The 19,733-nt window shown below is 36.4% G+C and overlaps 1 protein-coding gene across 1 annotated transcript in view; it reads right to left on the bottom strand.

The window, feature by feature from the left end:
- Positions 1–19,733, bottom strand: part of Gabrb2 (gamma-aminobutyric acid type A receptor subunit beta2) — a 211,419-nt gene that overhangs the window by 127,844 nt on the left and 63,842 nt on the right. The window contains exon 4 of the mRNA XM_059270364.1: positions 11,584–11,804. Within this exon, the coding sequence (XP_059126347.1) occupies positions 11,584–11,804 (221 nt within the window). The remainder of the gene's footprint in view (positions 1–11,583; positions 11,805–19,733) is intronic.

Raw genomic sequence — 19,733 nt, 5'->3', positions numbered from 1 at the left:
TGGAGAAGTAGCTGAAAGAGAGAGAGAGAGAAAGAGAGAGAGAGAGAGAGAGAGAGAGAGAGAGAGAGAGAGAGAGAGAGAGACTGAGCTTGCCATGAGATTTTTAAAACATTAAAGCCCACACCCAGTAACACAGTTCCTCCAATAAAGCCATACCTCTTAATTCTCCCCCAAACAATTCTACCATCTGAGAACCAAGTATTCAAATATTCAAATATATGAACCTATGGGGGCCATTCTCATTCAAACCGCCATAGAAAATGAACTTATACATGCTATAAATTACTTCTAAATATATTTACTTTAAATTTAAGTAATTTTTATCTTATATGAAAATTATGAAGAAGAAATTTACTTTAAAAATTAGATGGAGTTCTTTAAAAAGCTGCCTCTAAAATGCCTCATGGCCTCCCCTGCATTTTCTCCCCGTGAATCACAGGCAGGACTTTTTTCCTGCTTTGAGGAATGAGATTATGTGGTGAGTTCTCCCATTCTGGCCAAGAAGACTGATATTCTTAATAAAATCTCTTTTGTTCAGCCTGACAAAATACAATTACTCAATATCTGTATGAAAATTAATTAAACCAATTAGGAAATCCAAGCTAAAATTGATATTTTAATGTTTAATAGAGCACATTTCTATGTGTGATGACTATCTTGTACTAAAATTTGCATAGTAGAGAGAGCAGATGGCATTACTAAAACCCTACTTGCCTATGCCCATTACAGGCTAACATCATCCTTTGCCATTTTCCCAATGACAGAGCCTACCTACCCATCAGGGGGTGGTTGAATTACTGTTTCGGTTGCCTGCTGTATCTTTCTTTAAGAATGTGAAACTTTAATTAGGGGCGACAAGTTTCTCATCTAATGTTACATAGGGGAGGTACATAGACATGTGAGGTCAAGCTGACCCCCACCACTGCACACACACAAACACAGACCAAGCCAGCACAGGAGCCATTTTTAGATGAGGCAGCTTCTACTAAAAACAAGAAGGCCATTCTTAATGTAAAACTGTCTTGAAAACAACAACAGAAACAGGCTTCAATATTTATTCTGAGCCATTTCTTTTCCAAGTGAGACTGGAAATGTGAACAGCACAGCTATATGATTGTAAATTATACCACAAGCACTCTTCCCAGTTTCTCATTAAAGGACTAAACAGATTTTAAAGAACATTCCTATGTTTTATGGAAACAACTTCATTTTTCACCCTCCATCAAAACCACAAGCCATATCTTGTAATGGGTAAGGAATACATCTTAAGCATATCCTATAATGGTTGAAAAATGAATGTCAGAAGTACTTTATCCCCATGCAATTATGTTTATTATTATGAATTGTTAAGACACAGATCCTCAAGTTGTGTGTATAATATTAATATATTTTCAGAAAACTATGTATGTACTTTTCTAAACTGAATACAGGTTAAAAAAAAATATAGAGCAAGGAGTAATTTTATTTCCTTAACTCTTTGTAGTAGTTTGCACGTAACTGGTTCCCATAGCTCATTGGGAGTGACACTATTAGGAGGTGTAGCCTTGTTGGAGGAAGTGTGTCACTGTGGAGGTAGGATTTGAGGTCTCATATATGCTTGAACCATGCTCAGTGTCACAGTTCACTTCCTGTTGCCTCTGGATCAAGATGTATTAACTCTCAGCTCTTTCTCAAGCACCATGTCTGCCTGTATGCCACCATGTCCAGCCATGATGAAAATGGAGTAAATCTCTGAACTATGAAATACCCAATTAAATATTTTCCTTTAGAAGAGTTGCCATGGTCATGGTATCTCTTCACAGCAATTTGAATCTTAACTAAGACTATAGTTTCTAAATATTCAAGAAGAAAAAAATCATAATTTAAAAATTACTTCTTTCTGCCATGCATTTAATATGACAACATGCTTATAGGTAATGCTAATGAACTGGCATTAAATAATTTCAGTGTTGATGCTAAGTTTTAATGAAAATGTAAGTTGTTAAAGATGTCACCTGTTGATAACTTGAATTGACTGATCTTTCGTAAGTCAGAATGAGATGCTGTTGTTTCTGCTTTCCTAATTCACCAGAAGAGGTTTTATTTTTTCTAAGAGAAATGATGTCAAATATATATGTATGTATATGTGTGTGTGTGTGTGTGTGTGTGTGTGTGTGTGTGTGTATTGAACATTGCTACATGAAAATGAGATGGGATTTACAAGGATAGATGCCTCACATAAGCAAAATTGCAGTACTACAGGCTTTGGGGAGCTAGAATAAGCATTTAGAAAACATTTAAATTAAATGATTGAATGAATTATCAGTTTTCAGAATGCAGACTGGCTTCCAGTTTAATTTTTCATTAGCCCTTTGAAATATACTAAGTATGCTCTTTTAAGAAAGTAAGAATATGTTATATGTAGGTAACATTCTTTTTAACCATAACAACTAGAGGTAAAATCTTATTCCTACATGCTCAAACTTTAAAGACCAAGGAATAGAAATTTCATGTCCTTTTTCCATGAAGGGGGCTGAAATGATCTGACTGAGTGAAAGATATTTTGGAATAGAACTTAGTTGATTCTGTTTGAAATTTTTTGCTTTATTTAACAAAAGGAAACTGCTTTGTGTGGTCAGGGATTTTTTTTTCCCTTATCACTTCTGTAGTTGTAGTCCTACATTGAAAACATTCTTCCCCATATTTGGCCACTTCTTTCAATAGAAATCCTTAAGGGGTAAATAAAAAATACAAGCAAAATTTTATCTTATCAAAATGAGACCACTGAGATATAAAATACAACCCAAAGTAAAGGTGAAGGTTATGGTCTGAATATTGGTTTTCTTGAAGTTTAACTTGTGTAATCTAATAACCCATGTCTTAGTGTCTTGGTCTTGGGTGAGGTCTTTCAGGATTTGATTAAACCATAAGTGCAGAACTCTTATGAATAGGATTGGTGACCTTATAAAAGAGTCTCTTGACAGCTGAATTCTTATTTTATCGTGTGGAGCCACAACAAGAAGGTGTCTTCTGTGAGCCGGAAGAGACTCTCAACCTAGAATCCATTGTGCTGATACCTTGAGCTTTTACAGTATCTAGAATTATGTGCAGAACTATGTAGCTTATAAACCACCCAAAATGTCCAGTTTTGTTATAGAGTCAGAATTGAGTACACCAGAGAAACCCTCTCTCTGACGATTTCATTATTCTTCAGCCACATGTTGCAATTTTAAGGGGGAAAACAATATTCATACCTTACTTATTCCTATAACCCTCTTTCTATGGAGTTGCAATGATAAGACTTATCTACATGATGAAAAGAAATGGCTTTATTTAAGAAGAATTAAGCAACATTTGATTAAATCAGAGATTATAACTGCATTTTATAGATATTGTACTGATTTGGGGCCACAAGGTAGGTTCTAAAGGCTGTCATGACCACACGGGTGTCAGGATAATCAGTCATCCCCTTTATCCAACTGTTCAGTACATAGCACTAGCTGCAGATAACTGGCTCCCTCATATATTTGTTATCAACATTGACAACTCTTTGATTTTTCATTACAATTTCTCTGGGAGGAGGGGACTGGACCTGCCTGGACTGAGTCTACCAGGTTGATCTCAATCCTCGGGGAAGTCTTTGCCCTGGAGGAGATGGGAATGGGGGGTGGGCTGAGGGGGGGCGGGAGGGGGGAGAACAAGGGAATCCATGGCTGATATGTAGAATTAAATTATATTGTAAAATAAAATAAAATAAAACAATTTCTCTTCTCATTCTAGATATGCTTGGCCTAATCCTTCCTCATTATCTTCATTTCACTTGCTATTCTCGCCATTCTGAGTTCTAGACAAAGGACTTAGAATCTTACTTCACAGAATAATGTAAATAATACTGAGTCAAGTTCTAAAAATTTCCATCCATCCAATGCACCCACATATCCATTAAGTAACGTTGAATATTTAGCATTCAACTACTACTGCGTTACTCCAAACATATAATTTCATTTTCTAGTATAATGTTTAGTGACAGATTATTTTACATTCATTGGCCATTAATTGAGACATGATTAGGCTGTAACAAAATTTGCATCTTTTAACTCATCCTCGGAGAATTTAATCATTGTTCAAAAGAAGCAAGTGACAAATTAAAAAAAAAAAACAAAACTCTAAGTTGTATTATCACTACCCCTTGTGAAGAAAATTAGTTGTATTTCCAAACTTTGTCCATTTAGATGTCTGCATAACATTCCAATTCTGTTCCCATAGTTTTACAAGATTGTTAACCTGAAAAACAATGAGAAGAGACTGAACTATGATCTGGTGTTTTTGAAAATAAGCAGGCAGAGATTCAGGGTGAAACTGTTAGAACTCACCCTCACATGGGCCCCATATGTCTTCATCTCTATCTTCATATTCTGAACTTCCCAGGTCAAAAGTACCCTAGGCTTACTGCTGAGCAGGAGACATTCTATGCTCAATGATTGCTCATCAAACACAGTCTATCACCATGGATTGATTGAAAGCTTTGGCTTTGTACAATTAGAAGCAATTGGTATGTTCCTACAGATGGAACAGTTTACAAGGAAGTCAGCAAGGTGTTAGCTGAGGTGTTTTCACCACCATCCTCTGGATTATGCCATAGCTTTGTCATGAATTTTACCTGCTGAGCCACACAGCCTCTGAGAAAAGATGCCCTGTCTTCTACAATGGCCAATAAAAGCTATTCATATAAACATATGAATCCTAGAGTTCTGAGAGGTCAGAACTATCATTCCTTGCCTACAAACCTCTTGAATCTCTATGTGTGTTTCTGTGTACTATGTGTGCACGTGTATGCACACCTGTGTGCATTAATGCAGAAACCAAAGGAGGTTCTGGAGCATCCCACCCTATCAATCTCTGCCTTATTCAGTCTAGAAAGGGTCCTGACTCAACCTAGAATTAGGCTGGAAGCTAGCAAGCCACAGCAACCCTCCTAGCGTTGCCCCCACAGCACTTGTTCTGTGGATCCCAAGTGCTCACACCTGCCTTTTTTCTTAGATGCTGAAATCAAAATTCAGATCCTCTTACTTCCATAGCAAGCCCTCTGCAGACTCTCCAGGCCCTAAGCTCTTAATTCTTCTCTTTATAATTTATTTTATTTTCAATTATGCTTTAAAAATTTTAATATTATAATATAATTACTACATCATTTACTCCTTCCCTTTCTTCCCTCAATTTGTACTCATATTTTTTTTAGATAGTAAAACAACAATGCCATAGCCTCTGGAACATATTTTTTAATTGTTATTGGGGGTTTTTGTTGTTGTTATTGTTTCTTCTGTTTTGTTTTTCAAATTTCATGATGAATGTTTTCAAACATTCTGGCAGCTTCAAAGAATGACATCATGAACACCTGCCCACCTACCATTAAATTCAACAGGCATGGTATTCTATCATACCAGTGTCTCTATCATTGTTATGTTTTAATACCTGAAAGGATCACTAGATGGTACTTTATGACAGTTCTCTCAAATACTGTATATGTTAATCTCTTCATCCTCGTCTGTCAAGAGGGGTAGGATGCAGAGTATGTTTATGCCACAAACACTCAGCTCAAAGTCTTTGATTAGCAAATTACTGGTCATTGTCTTGAGTATGAAACTGTCTAGCTCTCAGCCTTCTACATTGAGGTTGAATGATTGTCTTTCAGTTTTCATTACTCACATTGATAGACTTTATGATTACTGACTTTTTTTTGCAATGACTTGGTGCCCAAGGAGCACACACACACACACACACACACCTCACCCTTTTAACTAGAACTCCTATAGACCTTAGGATCTCCAGGTGAACTTCCATAGAAACCTCTTGCCTTCTGTTTCTCAAGCTTCATTTTATCATTCAAGAGAAAAGTCTCTAGCAACAGCCCTACTGAGAACTGTTTCCACCTAGCTTTTCTGCTCTTCCATTCTTTTGAGGTTCTCTCAGGGCTTTTCTAAGTATTATTTATCACCACATAACCAGTACACAAAGGTTAGGATGGAAGAGTAATATTTCTACATTAAGATAAGTGAAATCATGGGGTACAGTCGCTATTTAAATGTCTATAAGTTCCTTTGTTTTTTCATATAACATGGAGAAAATAGTGAGACTAAAGTAATGTTAACAAAGAAAATATGCATAGTCTGTCATACTACATGCTAAATTTTTTCCATGAGCCCTTGCTGCTTTCAATAATATTCTAATTGTATTCAATGTTTCAATGTTTCTTCTACTTCGCATTGACGCTAAATAAAATTCTTTCTAGACTATCAGCAATGGGAAATAACAAGATTGGTGATAGACGAGTAGGAAGAGGGGCTGTGCATTTGCAATTAATACTGTCAGTGGTCATTTTAACTAAATTTCTCTCATCTATTGCAAATAAGCCTCCTGGAGACAAGAAAGGAGTATCAGGCACGCACTGGTTTTCAGTGGAAACTGTTCTATTTTTCCATAAAATTTACTAGGACTACTTAAAAATGCATTTTAAAATCTTTCAATTAATTTCATCTGCTCTCAATTAATTTCAACATTGCAACTGAGGGAACAATCACAATTAATGAGCCTGCTTTGCACAGAAGTGCTAGTTTTATAAATGTTACAGGTGCTCAAGAAATTGTTTATTGTGTCAAGAGCCTGTGTTGGAAGTGGAAATGGGAAAATAATGATATTCTACTCTCAGAATTCTCTGCTAGCATCCATCTCAGAGATGTGGAGGCCCCTAAACCATTTGCCTCTAGGTGCACACTTCTGCCAATCCATTGACAATCAGTACAGACACATAAGGAGTTCCAGGAACTGCTGCCTCGGGCATGTGTATCTGCCTCCATGATAGCCCTGGTCACAGATATGAAAAGGGTTTTCCGCACCCTCGGCCTCAGAGGTACACATCCTCACCCTGCCTGCACGTGGTCCTAATAGGTGAGTAGTTCCTCTGCACCTTGCCTCTCATACATTCTTCCAGTGTCCCACAGCACCAGGCCTAAAGAGGTAAGAAAACTACAGTCTCTTGCCTCTGGGGATTACTTTAGCTGCTCAACAAGTTCACTGAAGCCAGGCAAGGGAGAGACTAATAAAGCCATAAGAGCTGGAGCCCCTTCCCTTCCCTGAGTGTGCTCTTCTTCCCTGAGCACCACAGAGACAGAGGTCACGATCCATTTGTGTCTGTCACATATGCATAACATTCTTCAAACACCCTGGCTTGTGAATTTAGAGGTCATGGGATCTCGAGCATTGGTTTGCTTTCCCATATGAAAGTATGTTCTAAGATTAGTGGACATGTGAAACTGCTGCCCTTGGTACAACCCACTGATACACCGTACTGATTCTGGTTTATGAAGTCAGAGCTCGTGACGCTCTTCTCAAGAAAGCAACGATCACCCTCACCTACCCTACCCATGGTCAATGCCAAGCTCCTCCACAACTGAACTTTAAGCGCTACTGAGCCCAGTCAAGACTCATGAAGCAGAGGTGAAGCTAACATCACACACTCGCTCAACTCAGCTGTGACAAAAAGTCTCAACTCACTCCAGGTTGGCAAATCCCAAAGTACAAACACTAGCGACTAGAAAAGCCGAGACAAAATATCTCCTCCAACAATTAACAGTCACTTAGTGATGGCTGCCAATAATGGTGACTTAGACAAAATCCTAGACAAAAATTAAAAAAAAACAATTATAATCAATATGTTCAAAAATTTCAAAGTGAACACAAATAAACTCATGAATGAATTAAAAGAGGATACAAATAATCTCCGGAGTCAATTCCAAGAGAACACAATCAGTTGAATAAATTAAGAAAATCAGTTCAGTATTGAAAATAGAATTCATCAAATACCTAGAAATACCGAATAAAATGCAAACTGAGATGATTTCAGAAATGAAAAATTCAGAAAGTCAATATAAGCCTTGGTGGAAAGCTTCAGGAGTGAATGGATCTTATAGCAGGCAAAACATCAGAGCTTGAGGATAATACAGAGGATCATTCAGTTGAAGTTAATGACATCTTTTTTAAAACATATGAATGGAATGCAAAAGATAAGTAGGACACTATGAAAAGACAAAATTCATTAATTATAGACATAAAAGAAGGGGAAGAGTCCTATATCAAAATCATAGATAATATTTTCAATAAAATCATAGAGGAAAATTTCCTAAGCTCTGGAAAGGGATGCCCTTCCAGGTATAAGAGGCATAGAGAACATCAAATGGACGGAACTAGAAGAGAAACATTCCATGTCATATTGTTAGAAAACCATACAGAATGAATAAAATATCCTGAAAACTTCAAGAGATAAAGCTTAAGTCATATATAAAGATAGTTCCATCAGAATAACAGTTCACTTCTCAAAGGAAACACTAAATGCTAGAAGCACTTGGAGCAACGAACGCACTTCAAGTCCTGAAAGACTTGAACATTACTATCCCAGGAAAATTATCTGTCCTAATGCCAATAAACAGAAGAGAATGATAAACATTCTTGGATGCAGAACAATAGAAAATAATAAAACTGTGTGCATGTAAATGCATGATGTGTGTGTGTGTGTGTGTGTGTGTGTGTGTATGACATATGTGTGCTCGTGTGTTTGTATGTGTTGGGGTAGATGATTGTCCCACAGCATGGATAGGCAGTCATAGGACAATTTTGGGTATCAGTTGTGACCATCTACCTTATTTGAGACAGGGTCTCTTTGCTGCAGCTCCCTGATCTCTAAGGCTTTCTCTCCTATATTTGGCTCTATGTTCTTTATTTAGTAAGACTGCTTACAAATTCGTCTACATCTCTTTGCTGTTCACTGTTTCATACACCAAGCTATTTGGACTGAACATTTCCAGGCATTCTCCTGTCTCTATATCTCATCTCACTACATAAGCCCTGAATTACAAACAGATACTGTAATATTGTATTATATCCAGGTTTGGGTTCTGGACATTTGTATGTAGTCAAATATATTACTTTCTGATCCATTCATCCCCTTTTCTCTTCCTGTGAAATCAACACAAATTCTTCTGATTTCTTATTTGTTACCACTTCTTGATCGCATCCAGTATGTGTCCAAACTTTCTACCAAGTACATTGAAAAATCCATATTACTAGCTTGCAGTGCTCCATGAATGATTCTCTTAATTTTTCTCATCAATCTACATGAAGCTTCCAGAACCATTTTCACCTTCATGCATAAAGTATTTCAGAAGCTCAACAATTGCAGCTTCAATGTATGTTATTTCATACATCGACAGCAGTGAAGTATTTCCATGTCTGGACAGTGTTCAGATTAATTCCATCAACCACCAGGTAAGTGTGTATTCCTTGTTCAGTTTACCCATGCTGTGAACAAGAATATAAGATATAAAAGTTGTGGTAGAGGTAAAAGTAGAGCTTGAACACAATCGTCTACATAGCAAACATGCAGGAAAGCCAGATGCACTGCTCATTATTAATAGACTTTAGCTTTTCTTCCTGCAGGTAAGTTTTCATTTTGGATATAAAGCAGTAGTGAAAACCCTCTGCAGAAAAAAATGGCTGACACCCTGGCTTTTTTATTACATTGCCAGGACATGGCATATGATCTCCCTGTGCTTTTCAAAGACTTAGATACTTTACTCTGGGCACGTGGCCTGATTATGAAATTCACCTCCATGATGCTGCACGGTACCAAGGTTGATCTTTCATTCCTATGTCCTGATAATATATCCTTTGCACTTCTATGATTTGAGGTTTTTCAGAGTGCTTTCCTGTCAAAGAACTAGGTTTCATGGCAACTGAACACTGGTCTTGGAGTACATTTATTCTCTTTAATCAATATTTCCAATTTTTCTAGAAACAGAACAGCAATCTTGAAACACACAGCTGTATCCGCTCCAGCAACTGTCTTAGTGTCTCAGTCAGACCTACCACTAAACCTTTATAAGTCTCTGTTAGCTGCAGTACATGGCTTGGTATCACTCCTCTCAGTACCCTTTGATGATGTCATCATAGAGGGTCAATATGTCTCACACAGCACATTCCTGTAATATGGGATGTATTTCATGTTCATATCTTCCATCCATAACTGGGAAAAACTAGGATGCCATTCTTATTTTAACTAATACTTATCACTTATTGTGGCTGTAACTTTTCCAGTCTAATAAGAAGTTATTTTTCCTACTTTGCAATTTCATTAACAGAAGATTTATTCTACTTTCAGAATTAGCAATCTGAGCACACTAGTTTTTCTTTCCTTATAAATTGAATAAAATGTACCTATTTGTTAAAAATGATGTCTCTACGATTTCTTTCTGGTCTATCTAAATCGCCAGTCCCCTACCCCTGTGCTTCAGGGCTGTTATTATGAAAAAATAAAGGGCTACTTGAACACAGGTACTGCCATTCCATGAGACAGCCAAGATGGCTACAAAGGCACTAAAGGTTAGCTGTAGCATGAATTTGTGGGGAAAACAGTGTCATGTTTCTCAGGTAGGGCTGGAGAGTTCCGCAAGTACGATTTCATTATGCTAGTCATAATAACGCATAACTCGAATGTTACATTTCGTTTCTGATCATTTCCACTCAGTGTGTTCAGACCACAACTGTTGTGGATTATGAACATCAAGAAAAGTAAGATGCAGATAGGGTGCTGGGTGATGACTGTTGGATGTGTGGAAAGCACTTAGCTCAGTGTGTAACCCCTGAGAAGGGTTCAGTTGATGGATATTACTGATGACACTATCATCATTATTATCATAGCATAGTCACATGTTTATGCAAAATAACAGATCAGAGGCAATTGAAAAGGCTGGCATTTAGAATCATTTCCTTCTCTCATGCAAAAGTGTTTACACTGTAATATTTTCAGCATAGAAATATTTCATGCGAAATAATAGTTCAGAGGCAATTGAAAATGCTGACATTTAGAGTGGTTTCCTTCTACCATGCGAAGAAAATGTTTACATTGAAATCATTTCAGAATAAAAAAAATATATATTTTTTGAGAACACCATCTACTGCTTTTAATTGAAGTTAAACTAGTTTTCTTTACAAATTATTCCCATCCAAATAGCCTGGTAGTGGAATGCTTTCCTGGAGGTACATTTAAGAGCATAAATTAAACATTAATAAACATGAGATGGTATTTATATGTAAGTTGATTGCTCTTTGGGGGATAAGAGGGCATGATACTCCTCTCTGCCACCAGAGGACCATGACCCAGTTCAGCAGCTCAGGAACATCTGCCATGTCTAAACAATCATTCATCATTCAGGGTTTTCTGTTGTCCAATTTTAAAGAAACTCTATGCTTTAGCTATTTTGATATTGTTTATCCGTATTCCTTAAAGAAAGCGGCTTTAGCATCAGCATCTGATACTGGGAGATAATTCAGAAGAAGAAAAAAAAATAACAACAACTTAGTCTTAGCTGGAGCTAAGTCCTTTGTACACATGCTTTCCTAAGCTCTCAGATATCTCACTGATAGAAGGTTTAACTCTTTTTCCACAGAACTGCAGAAGGAATACAGAAAACAGTACAATTTTTACTCTGACTACAGGCAATTGGGTTTTCTTTTTTCAAGAAAATTTAAATTTTAAAGATCCACACTACAGACCTGAGGCCATACAGGACTGTGCCGTCTGGATGCAGTCGGATCATACGGTTTTTGACAGTCACCCCATGTACAAAAGACTTCTTATCATTCAGGAAGTAGGTGTCAGGCACCCAGAGCTGGTCTGCCACTCGATTGTCCAAAGTCAAGTTCAAAGGTATTACATTGTAGGACAGCCTCTTATCTCTCCAAGCTTGCTGAAAATACATGGTCAAGGTATAGTCCTGTGGATGTGAGAAGAAATACAGTTACTTTGCATCATAACAGACTTGTGGACTGTATTAATCCATTTAACTCTTTCTTTGGAAGCACCTACTATATGACATGCATCTTATATAGCAGTAGGTACTATGAATATAAGGTGAAGAAAATATGTCTACACAAAAGGTGTTATATGTTACAGGAAGATAGATATCAACAAATAATTACAGAACTGCTTTTTCTTCCTTTACAAAGTAGAGTGCATGAGGTTGTTTTAAGTAAGATATAAAAACAATTTTAAAAGACTAGACAGGCGCTTGTTTTCTTCTGCCCTGAAACAATTAACTAGCATATCAAATCTAAGATTTCATGCATTGATTCATTCAACAAATATTAAATTCTTTCTTGGTATGTGGCTGTCAGTGCTGAGGGGTAGGTCAAAGCCTGATCTCAGGGAATTTATAAACAAAGCACAGATAAATGAACAGAGTATCACATAATGCTGTAGTCCACAAAGCAAATAAAGCAAATTTAAAGACATTTATCTGGGATGGTGTGGAGACCAGGTAAGCCCAAACTACTAGCTGTTAGAAGAACATTTTTGGCACAGGCGATTCTTCAAAGGTCCTGAGGTTGGAGTGGAATTGCCATGTTTAGTGATCAGAATAAAGAGATTCACAGAAGAGAGCAGGGGCACACAGGAAGAGTGGGAATAGAACAACTTCATAAGATTTACCATTCAGAAGAGGATAGATATTTATAATACCCAGCTATGAAATGACAACAAATGCTGGTGAAGATATGGGGAAAGAGGAACCCTATTACTTTTGGAAGAAATGTGAACTAGTGCAGACATTGTAGAAATCATAGACATTTTTTTCAAAAATCTAAAAATACAATCACCATATGACCCAGGTTACAACTTGTGATAATACTAAAAGGATTCTCAGTCCTACCACAGAGGTACCTGCACATTGATATTGATTTGGCATTATGGGCTGTAGCAAAGAATTGCATAGATGATCATAAACTAATGAATGAAAAAATGTAGCACATATAAACAGTGAGATTTTACAGGCTTGAAGGTGTAGCACAAATCCTAATTGGTCTTATTAATAAAAACCTGGAGTCAGATATCAGGGTGAAAGCTGAAAGATCAGAGAAGCAGAGCAGCCAGCCACTAGTTCTTACCTCTACGAAACCCTCAGACCAAAAGGAAGGAACTGAACTCCTGTCTCCTCCCACCTTATATACCTTTTTTTCTGCCCAGCCATATCATTTCCTGTCTCAACCTCTCTAGAGCTGAGATTAAAGATGTAAGATCCCAAGTGCTGAGATCAAAGGTGTGTGCCACCAATGCCTGGCTCTGTTTCTCTTTTAGACTGGATCATTCTTGTGTAGCACAGGATGGCCTTGAACTCACAGAGGTGCCTCTGCCTCTGCCTCCCTAGTGCTGGGATTAAATGTGTGTGGCCTTTACGGCTAACTAGTGGCTTAGCGCCACCTCCCTCTGATCTTCAGGCAAGCTTCATTTGTTAGATCACAAGCAAAATATCACCACATGAAGGAAAAAGTCATATTAACAGGAAAAATTATGAAACTGTAAATTGTTAACAGAAAGAAGCCAGACTTTGAGAGACAAAGTCTTCATTTTTTTCTGTCACACATGGATCTTAGACACACACACACACACACACACACACACACACACACACACACACACACACATACACACGAGTGCATTTGTGTATCAGGGTCATGAAACTGGAAAGGAGACCACAGGGAAGAAGGAGACCAGCCAAAGAAGGTAAGAGGATGGGAGATGGAAGTAGAGGAAGAGAAAGGAGAGCTGGTTATCAGTACACATTCTTTTTGCCTGAGTTGATTAAGTATAAATGGAGCTTTTAATATATGCCCAATCTACTCAGGACTATTATGGAAATTAAATAAATAATGCAAATGCAATTTGTAAACCACAAAAGCCAATATATTATGAATAAAGCATTTACATATATATTGTGACATGCTTGATCCATTAGAAGCCTATGGGTACAAAGGAATTGCTCTCTCCCCTTCATTTGAATAACTAACCGGAGGACCAAATACTCATTTGAAAAAAGATAATTACAAATCTATTTTAAAATTAATTCACAATGACCTACTTGAGGGCTTTAAAAAAAATGAGAATCATGTCTTAATCATTCTAGCAGCCTGCGAGGCTCGATCAACACCAGGGCACAAACAGTGAATGTGCTGTAAATTGTGCCTCTGGGATCGCTGTCCAGAGCTGAATAATTCTGGGTATAAGGAATGCTATTCAATCTCACAATGCCCAAGTTTTCCCAAACTTGGTTGGGATTTATGTATTCTAATTCAGTGCCTCACATGATATTCTATGCTACAAACACTTATAAAAAAAAAAGTAAAAGTGTGTATACAAAAAAAACAAGTTTAAATATGTCTCTCTGGATCTGCTCACTTTGTCCTCATCAAGAAGTTACTTCATCAAACAGCATCTAAATTTAGCATCAGACTTCTATTTTAATAATACAGATATAACTAATATTCTAAAGGCATTTCAGACATTTGTAGATGAAATTCAGTTCAATGGATCACTCTGAGCATCACTTTGGACTGTTCTGCAAATTTCTAGTTCAGTGAAGAGTTAGTATGAAGGATCTTAGAATTCAGCAGCTTGATAGAAACAACATTGGAAACTCAGGAAGCACAATGCCGCAAACAAGAAAGGACCCTGAATAGTTTTCCTAAGTCTGTGTTACAAATACCTGAAAACCAGGACATAAAAAATAAATAGGTAATTAATATTAAGAATGAGGAAACACACTTAGTGATTTATAATTCTTGAGATAAAATGAAAACTTTGATTACTGATCTTATTAGAAGTCAAAGCTACTTACATTGCCTTTAATAATAAACTTTCTTTATATTAAACACAATTTGAAAGAGATAGATTTTGTCAGCCAGCTGATACATGTTTGGATACATGAAATCGCACTCTTTTTTGGTCCAAATAAATGGTAATGTTGTGATCCTATGTTACATGCTAACAAGGCATTTCCTGCTAAGAAGTGCTCCCATACAGAACCTGGACATTGTGTAGACTAGAGTATCAGCTTTCATTTCATTTATCTCAAAATTACACACCATGGCACTGTCAAGAAAGGAAGAATTTGTACACATGAGCAAAGAATGTCCCTATAGTCTATCCTCCCCGTATCTGCTTGTTTACCTCAGACAAACCCATTCAACTTTCGTATTGATGTTGTATCCTTTAGAATTTAACCACGAGGAGCTGTCTCAAAGTTGCTGTATTCAAACTAGAAACAACCTGACCACAATCCAGATCATCAGCATAAAAGACAGATTTAGAATATCAAAACTAAAATCAATTATTTTTCAGTACTGTGCAAACTGAAGTTAAGTCCACTGTAGGCTGTTTGTCCCACTAACTGCAAGCAAAACATAAATCTAGAAAGAATATGAAAGCAGCTATCTGATGATTATATAAAGCTAAACATAGTAGATGGATAAGAAAAGGAATCAAATGTGAAGTAAGACTACTACAAGAGTGGCATTATTATTTTAACTTTTTGTCTTCCTTTGTTATTTAACTAACACACATGCATATGCACACATGCTCACACACAAAGCTGGAAGCACATAGCCCTGAATAACTGAAGATACTTGCTATATTCATGACTGCAAGGGTAAATGTTATTAAGCTGTCATTTTCATTGAAATCAATCCGTAGATGTGACTCAACAGCAACATTAATCATACCTTTCCCTTATGGGGGTCATTTTTGTTAATAGTAACATGATGCTAAAATTCATATGCAAAACAAATGAGAATAGTCAAAAATAGCTAGACGTCATGGTGCGAGCCTTTAATCCCAGAACTCTGGTCATAGAGGCAGCAGATCTCTGTGATTTTTGAGGCCAGTTAGTACAGAGTGAGTTCCAAGATGGCCAGGGCTATTATACAGAGAAACATTATCTCAAAAAACAAAAACAAAAAACAAACAAACAAACAACAAACAGAATAGTCAAATGATTTGGAAAAGAAAGAATAATATTGAAGGACACAGAATGGGTCTTAAGACTTAGAATGAAAGTAGACTCAGATATGTGGTGATAGTTATAGATACATAGATCAGTAAAACTTAAAGAGCCTAAAAGTAACCACATACACCTGTATGTTTACTTGATTTTCAACAAAGGAACTGAGGCGATCAATTGGAGAATGCATAATCTTTTCAGCATCTGTCTAATTCAACTGGAATGTCCATATTAAACTAACAGACTCATCCTTCTGGAACCATAGCCCAAACAAGCACATTATCTTATGAATTATCTCAGTCATGATATTTTATCACAGCAATAAAAACTAATGCAGAAAATATGACTATGTATGTTTTTATATACACTTGTAAATATAAATATGAAATTGTCAAAATAAAATTCAATCATTTGGATGCTATCCTAGTAGAGTAATTTTAAAAATTAAACAAAAGCTATGTGGCATTCATGTAATAGAATATAACCAAATAATAAAAAGAACAAACTTATTAATATAATATCATCACTGGTTAATGAATGCAAAAAAAGAAGTGAAAGAAGTTAAGACTCAAAAGGGTTCATATTATACAATTGCGTTCATATGACATCCTGGGAAAGGTAGATCTTTGGGGAAAAAGAAGAGAAGGGTGTTACTTGGGGATTCAGGATGGGGTGAGAGGTGGTTTGACTCCAAAGGTAGCACTGGTGATTTTTGAATGACAGCAAAGCTCTGCATCTGCTTCACTGTGCTAGTTACAGGATTTTAGGAATTTTTGAAAACTGAGAATTCTGTCCTTACATTGAGTGCCTTACTTTGTATGCAAAAAAGAATGTATTTCGACACTTCTTTTAAAAGTAATATGACTGCTGGGTGAAGGAAAAATAGCCTTTTTTCCTACTAATGAGCCCCTTTATAGGTTGTCTGATGTAAACTGCAGACATATACATATATATATCATATACATATGCATATACATATACATATGTTAAAAATAATAAAGAAAAAGAGGCTATCAGTTTGAGAGTAGGGGCATGGAAAGGGCTGGAGGAAGAAAAGGGAGGGGAAGTGATGTAACTCAATTTAATTGAGATAAATATTTTGTAAAGAATATTGTTTCTGTGTGTCTGTAGCCATTCACACCAAGGTAGTTTCCTGGTATTTTCGTCTTCTTAAGTCACTAGGAGAATCTAATACATGGAAGTTTGGAGATACAAGGGCAGGCTCCATATATGATAGGGAAGAAATAATTCACAACAAATAAGTTTCACCCATGCATGTAAGGGATCATCTACTCACAGAAGGAGAGGCTGACATGACCACTTCAAACGGTTATAGGTTCTGTAGTACCATTGTATCCAATGGCGGCTTTCAAGGTCATTTCTAAAACTAGAATAATTCGATTCCACTAATGCTTTGCTGACTTTACATTCAAATATCTTAAATACCACTCTGGAAATGATGGAATGATAAAAATAAATATTTACTTTTAATATGTCTTAGTTTTTGTTTTTTTTAAATAAGAGGGTTTTTTTTAGATTATAATGGACTGATATTTTGACCTTGCTTTCATTTATTTTCTTATATCAAGATTCAAACTTTGTTTTTTTTTTTCTAACTGTTCTAGAAAATACATAGCCTGAAATAACTTGGGAATACATACTTTCTTTTTTTGTTGTTTTTGGGTTTTTTTTTTTGTTTTGTTTTTTAAGACAGGGTTTCTCTGTGTAGTTTTGCGCCATACTTTCTTTTTTTAAACTTTATTATTTTATAGGTTGTCTGTTCATATTCTTTGTGGCTTTTCCTGGCTGATGTGAGTGTGTGTGTGTGTGTGTGTGTGTGTGTGTGTGTGTGTGTGTGTGTGTGTGTATGGTGTATGCATGGGTATACATGTTAGTATATGTGTGGGTGTCTGTGTGTTTGGTAGGGTGAACAGGTGTGTGTATATATGTAGATCCAAACTCAATGTTGAATGTCTTCCTAGATCTTTCCCCTTGTTTATTGAGTTAGGGACTCTCATCAAGCTTGAGCTCACCAATGCCAGATAGTATAGCTGGCTAGTTTTCTGAGGAATCCCCTCTCTGCTACCTGAGATCTGGGATGCCAGACAATTGTCCCACCTCTTGCCTACTCGGTTTTCATATGAATCTGGAGATCCAAATTCCAGTCTTTACACTTGTACAGCTTTATTTATCCATTAAGCCATCTCTCAGCTCTTTATCACATTTTCTATTTGAATATATTTCTCTTTCAATCAGACATTTAGGTAGATAAACCTGCATATGCATAGATTTGATAATATGCTTATAATCAGCTTTGAAATTTTTCTTTCCATTTGTTTTAATTTTATAATTTAAAATGAGAATTTCACAGTATCACTACAGTACATTTTACATATCTTCCTCTAAGATGAATATTTCACATGACCATAAAACTATCAATTGGGAAATTAACACTCATATATTACTATTTATCATTAATAAACCACTGATCCATTGTACTAATTCATTAAAGTCATTTTGTTGTTGTTGTTCCAGGATTCATCCAAGTTGCCACCTTGACTTTTTGCACACCTTCAATCTGGGATAGTTTCATAGTCTCATTATTTTTGTGATAATGCTTTTGAAGACTTCTGGTCAGTTCTTTTGTTGAATTCAGTCTGGAGTTTGTGGCATGTGTACCTAGTAGACTGGGTTTATGCAGTTTGAGACAGTATGTCACTTAAGCTATGGGATATCTATCACAGAAGAGATAGTGTATGTCATTCTGCACATTCTTTCTGATCTTAATTTTACATAGTTAGTGAATCTGGTATCTGCCAGGCATCTCCACTGTACTGTTACTATTTACATTTATAGTTAAAAAATCAAGGTTAGGTATTTTGGGAACATGGAAACCATAAACCAATAACCTTATTGTTAGGCTAATATTGATAATATTGTTTTCTTTTAATCCAGTGGTTCTCAACCTGTGGGCTGTGACTTCTTTGGGGGAGTGTAGAATAACACTTTCATAGGAGTCACCTAAGACCACCAGAAAACACAGATACTTACATTATGATTCATAATAGCAAAGCTACAGTTAAGTAGCAAGGAAAATAATTTTATGCTTGGGGGTCACCACAATATAAGGAACCGTATTGAAGGGTCCCAGCATTAGGAAGTTGGAGAAACACTGTTTTAATACCTTTCAAAATTTCATTTATCTTCATTCACTAGAACCTTAATCAATACTCAAAGCAGTAGACACTAATGTAAGATCACTGCATGAGGTGATTCTCCATAAGGGTCTTTTTCCTTCTCCCTACTGACATCCCAGGCTGTGCCCCTGCTCTGACCACTGCTAGACACAGATCCTCACTGTGGTGTGTGCTGAATTTTTTTCCTGGTCAAGCCTGTTCGTTCCCCTCTTGTGTCTGCAGTCACTATTTATCACAAATCTTCTGCTTTCCCCTTACTGCCCTTTTACCTGTGGCTTTCCATTTCTTCATTTTTTCTCTAAGAAACTCAGCATTTCTATTCTATGGATATTTTCCTTTGTTTTTCCATGACATCATTACTCATTTGGGAAAATATCACCAATATATTTTCATTTTCCAATTTAATTTTTCTGTATCTAGGGGGAAGCCATCAGGGTAATGAATGTGTTTAATGTGGATTTTGATCTGTCCTTTGAGCATACAAGAGCACCTGTTAGCTTCTTTAATGGGCAGACTTTAAAATATGTTCTCATCAATGATAAAATATAGGATTAATCTACTTTATCTACTGTAACAACATTTTGTAAGCTTTTAAAATGACTTGTTACTCCACTAGAATCTTGAACTTCAGTGATTACTCTTGCTTGTATGTTCTTCTAGATAATAGCTTTATCTC

The sequence above is a fragment of the Peromyscus eremicus genome, chromosome 8a (genome assembly GCF_949786415.1).
Source record: "Peromyscus eremicus chromosome 8a, PerEre_H2_v1, whole genome shotgun sequence".
In the NCBI taxonomy this organism is placed as follows: Eukaryota; Metazoa; Chordata; class Mammalia; order Rodentia; family Cricetidae; genus Peromyscus; species Peromyscus eremicus.
Note: the sequence above shows the minus strand (reverse complement) of the source record. Positions and strands in the feature narration are given on the sequence as shown.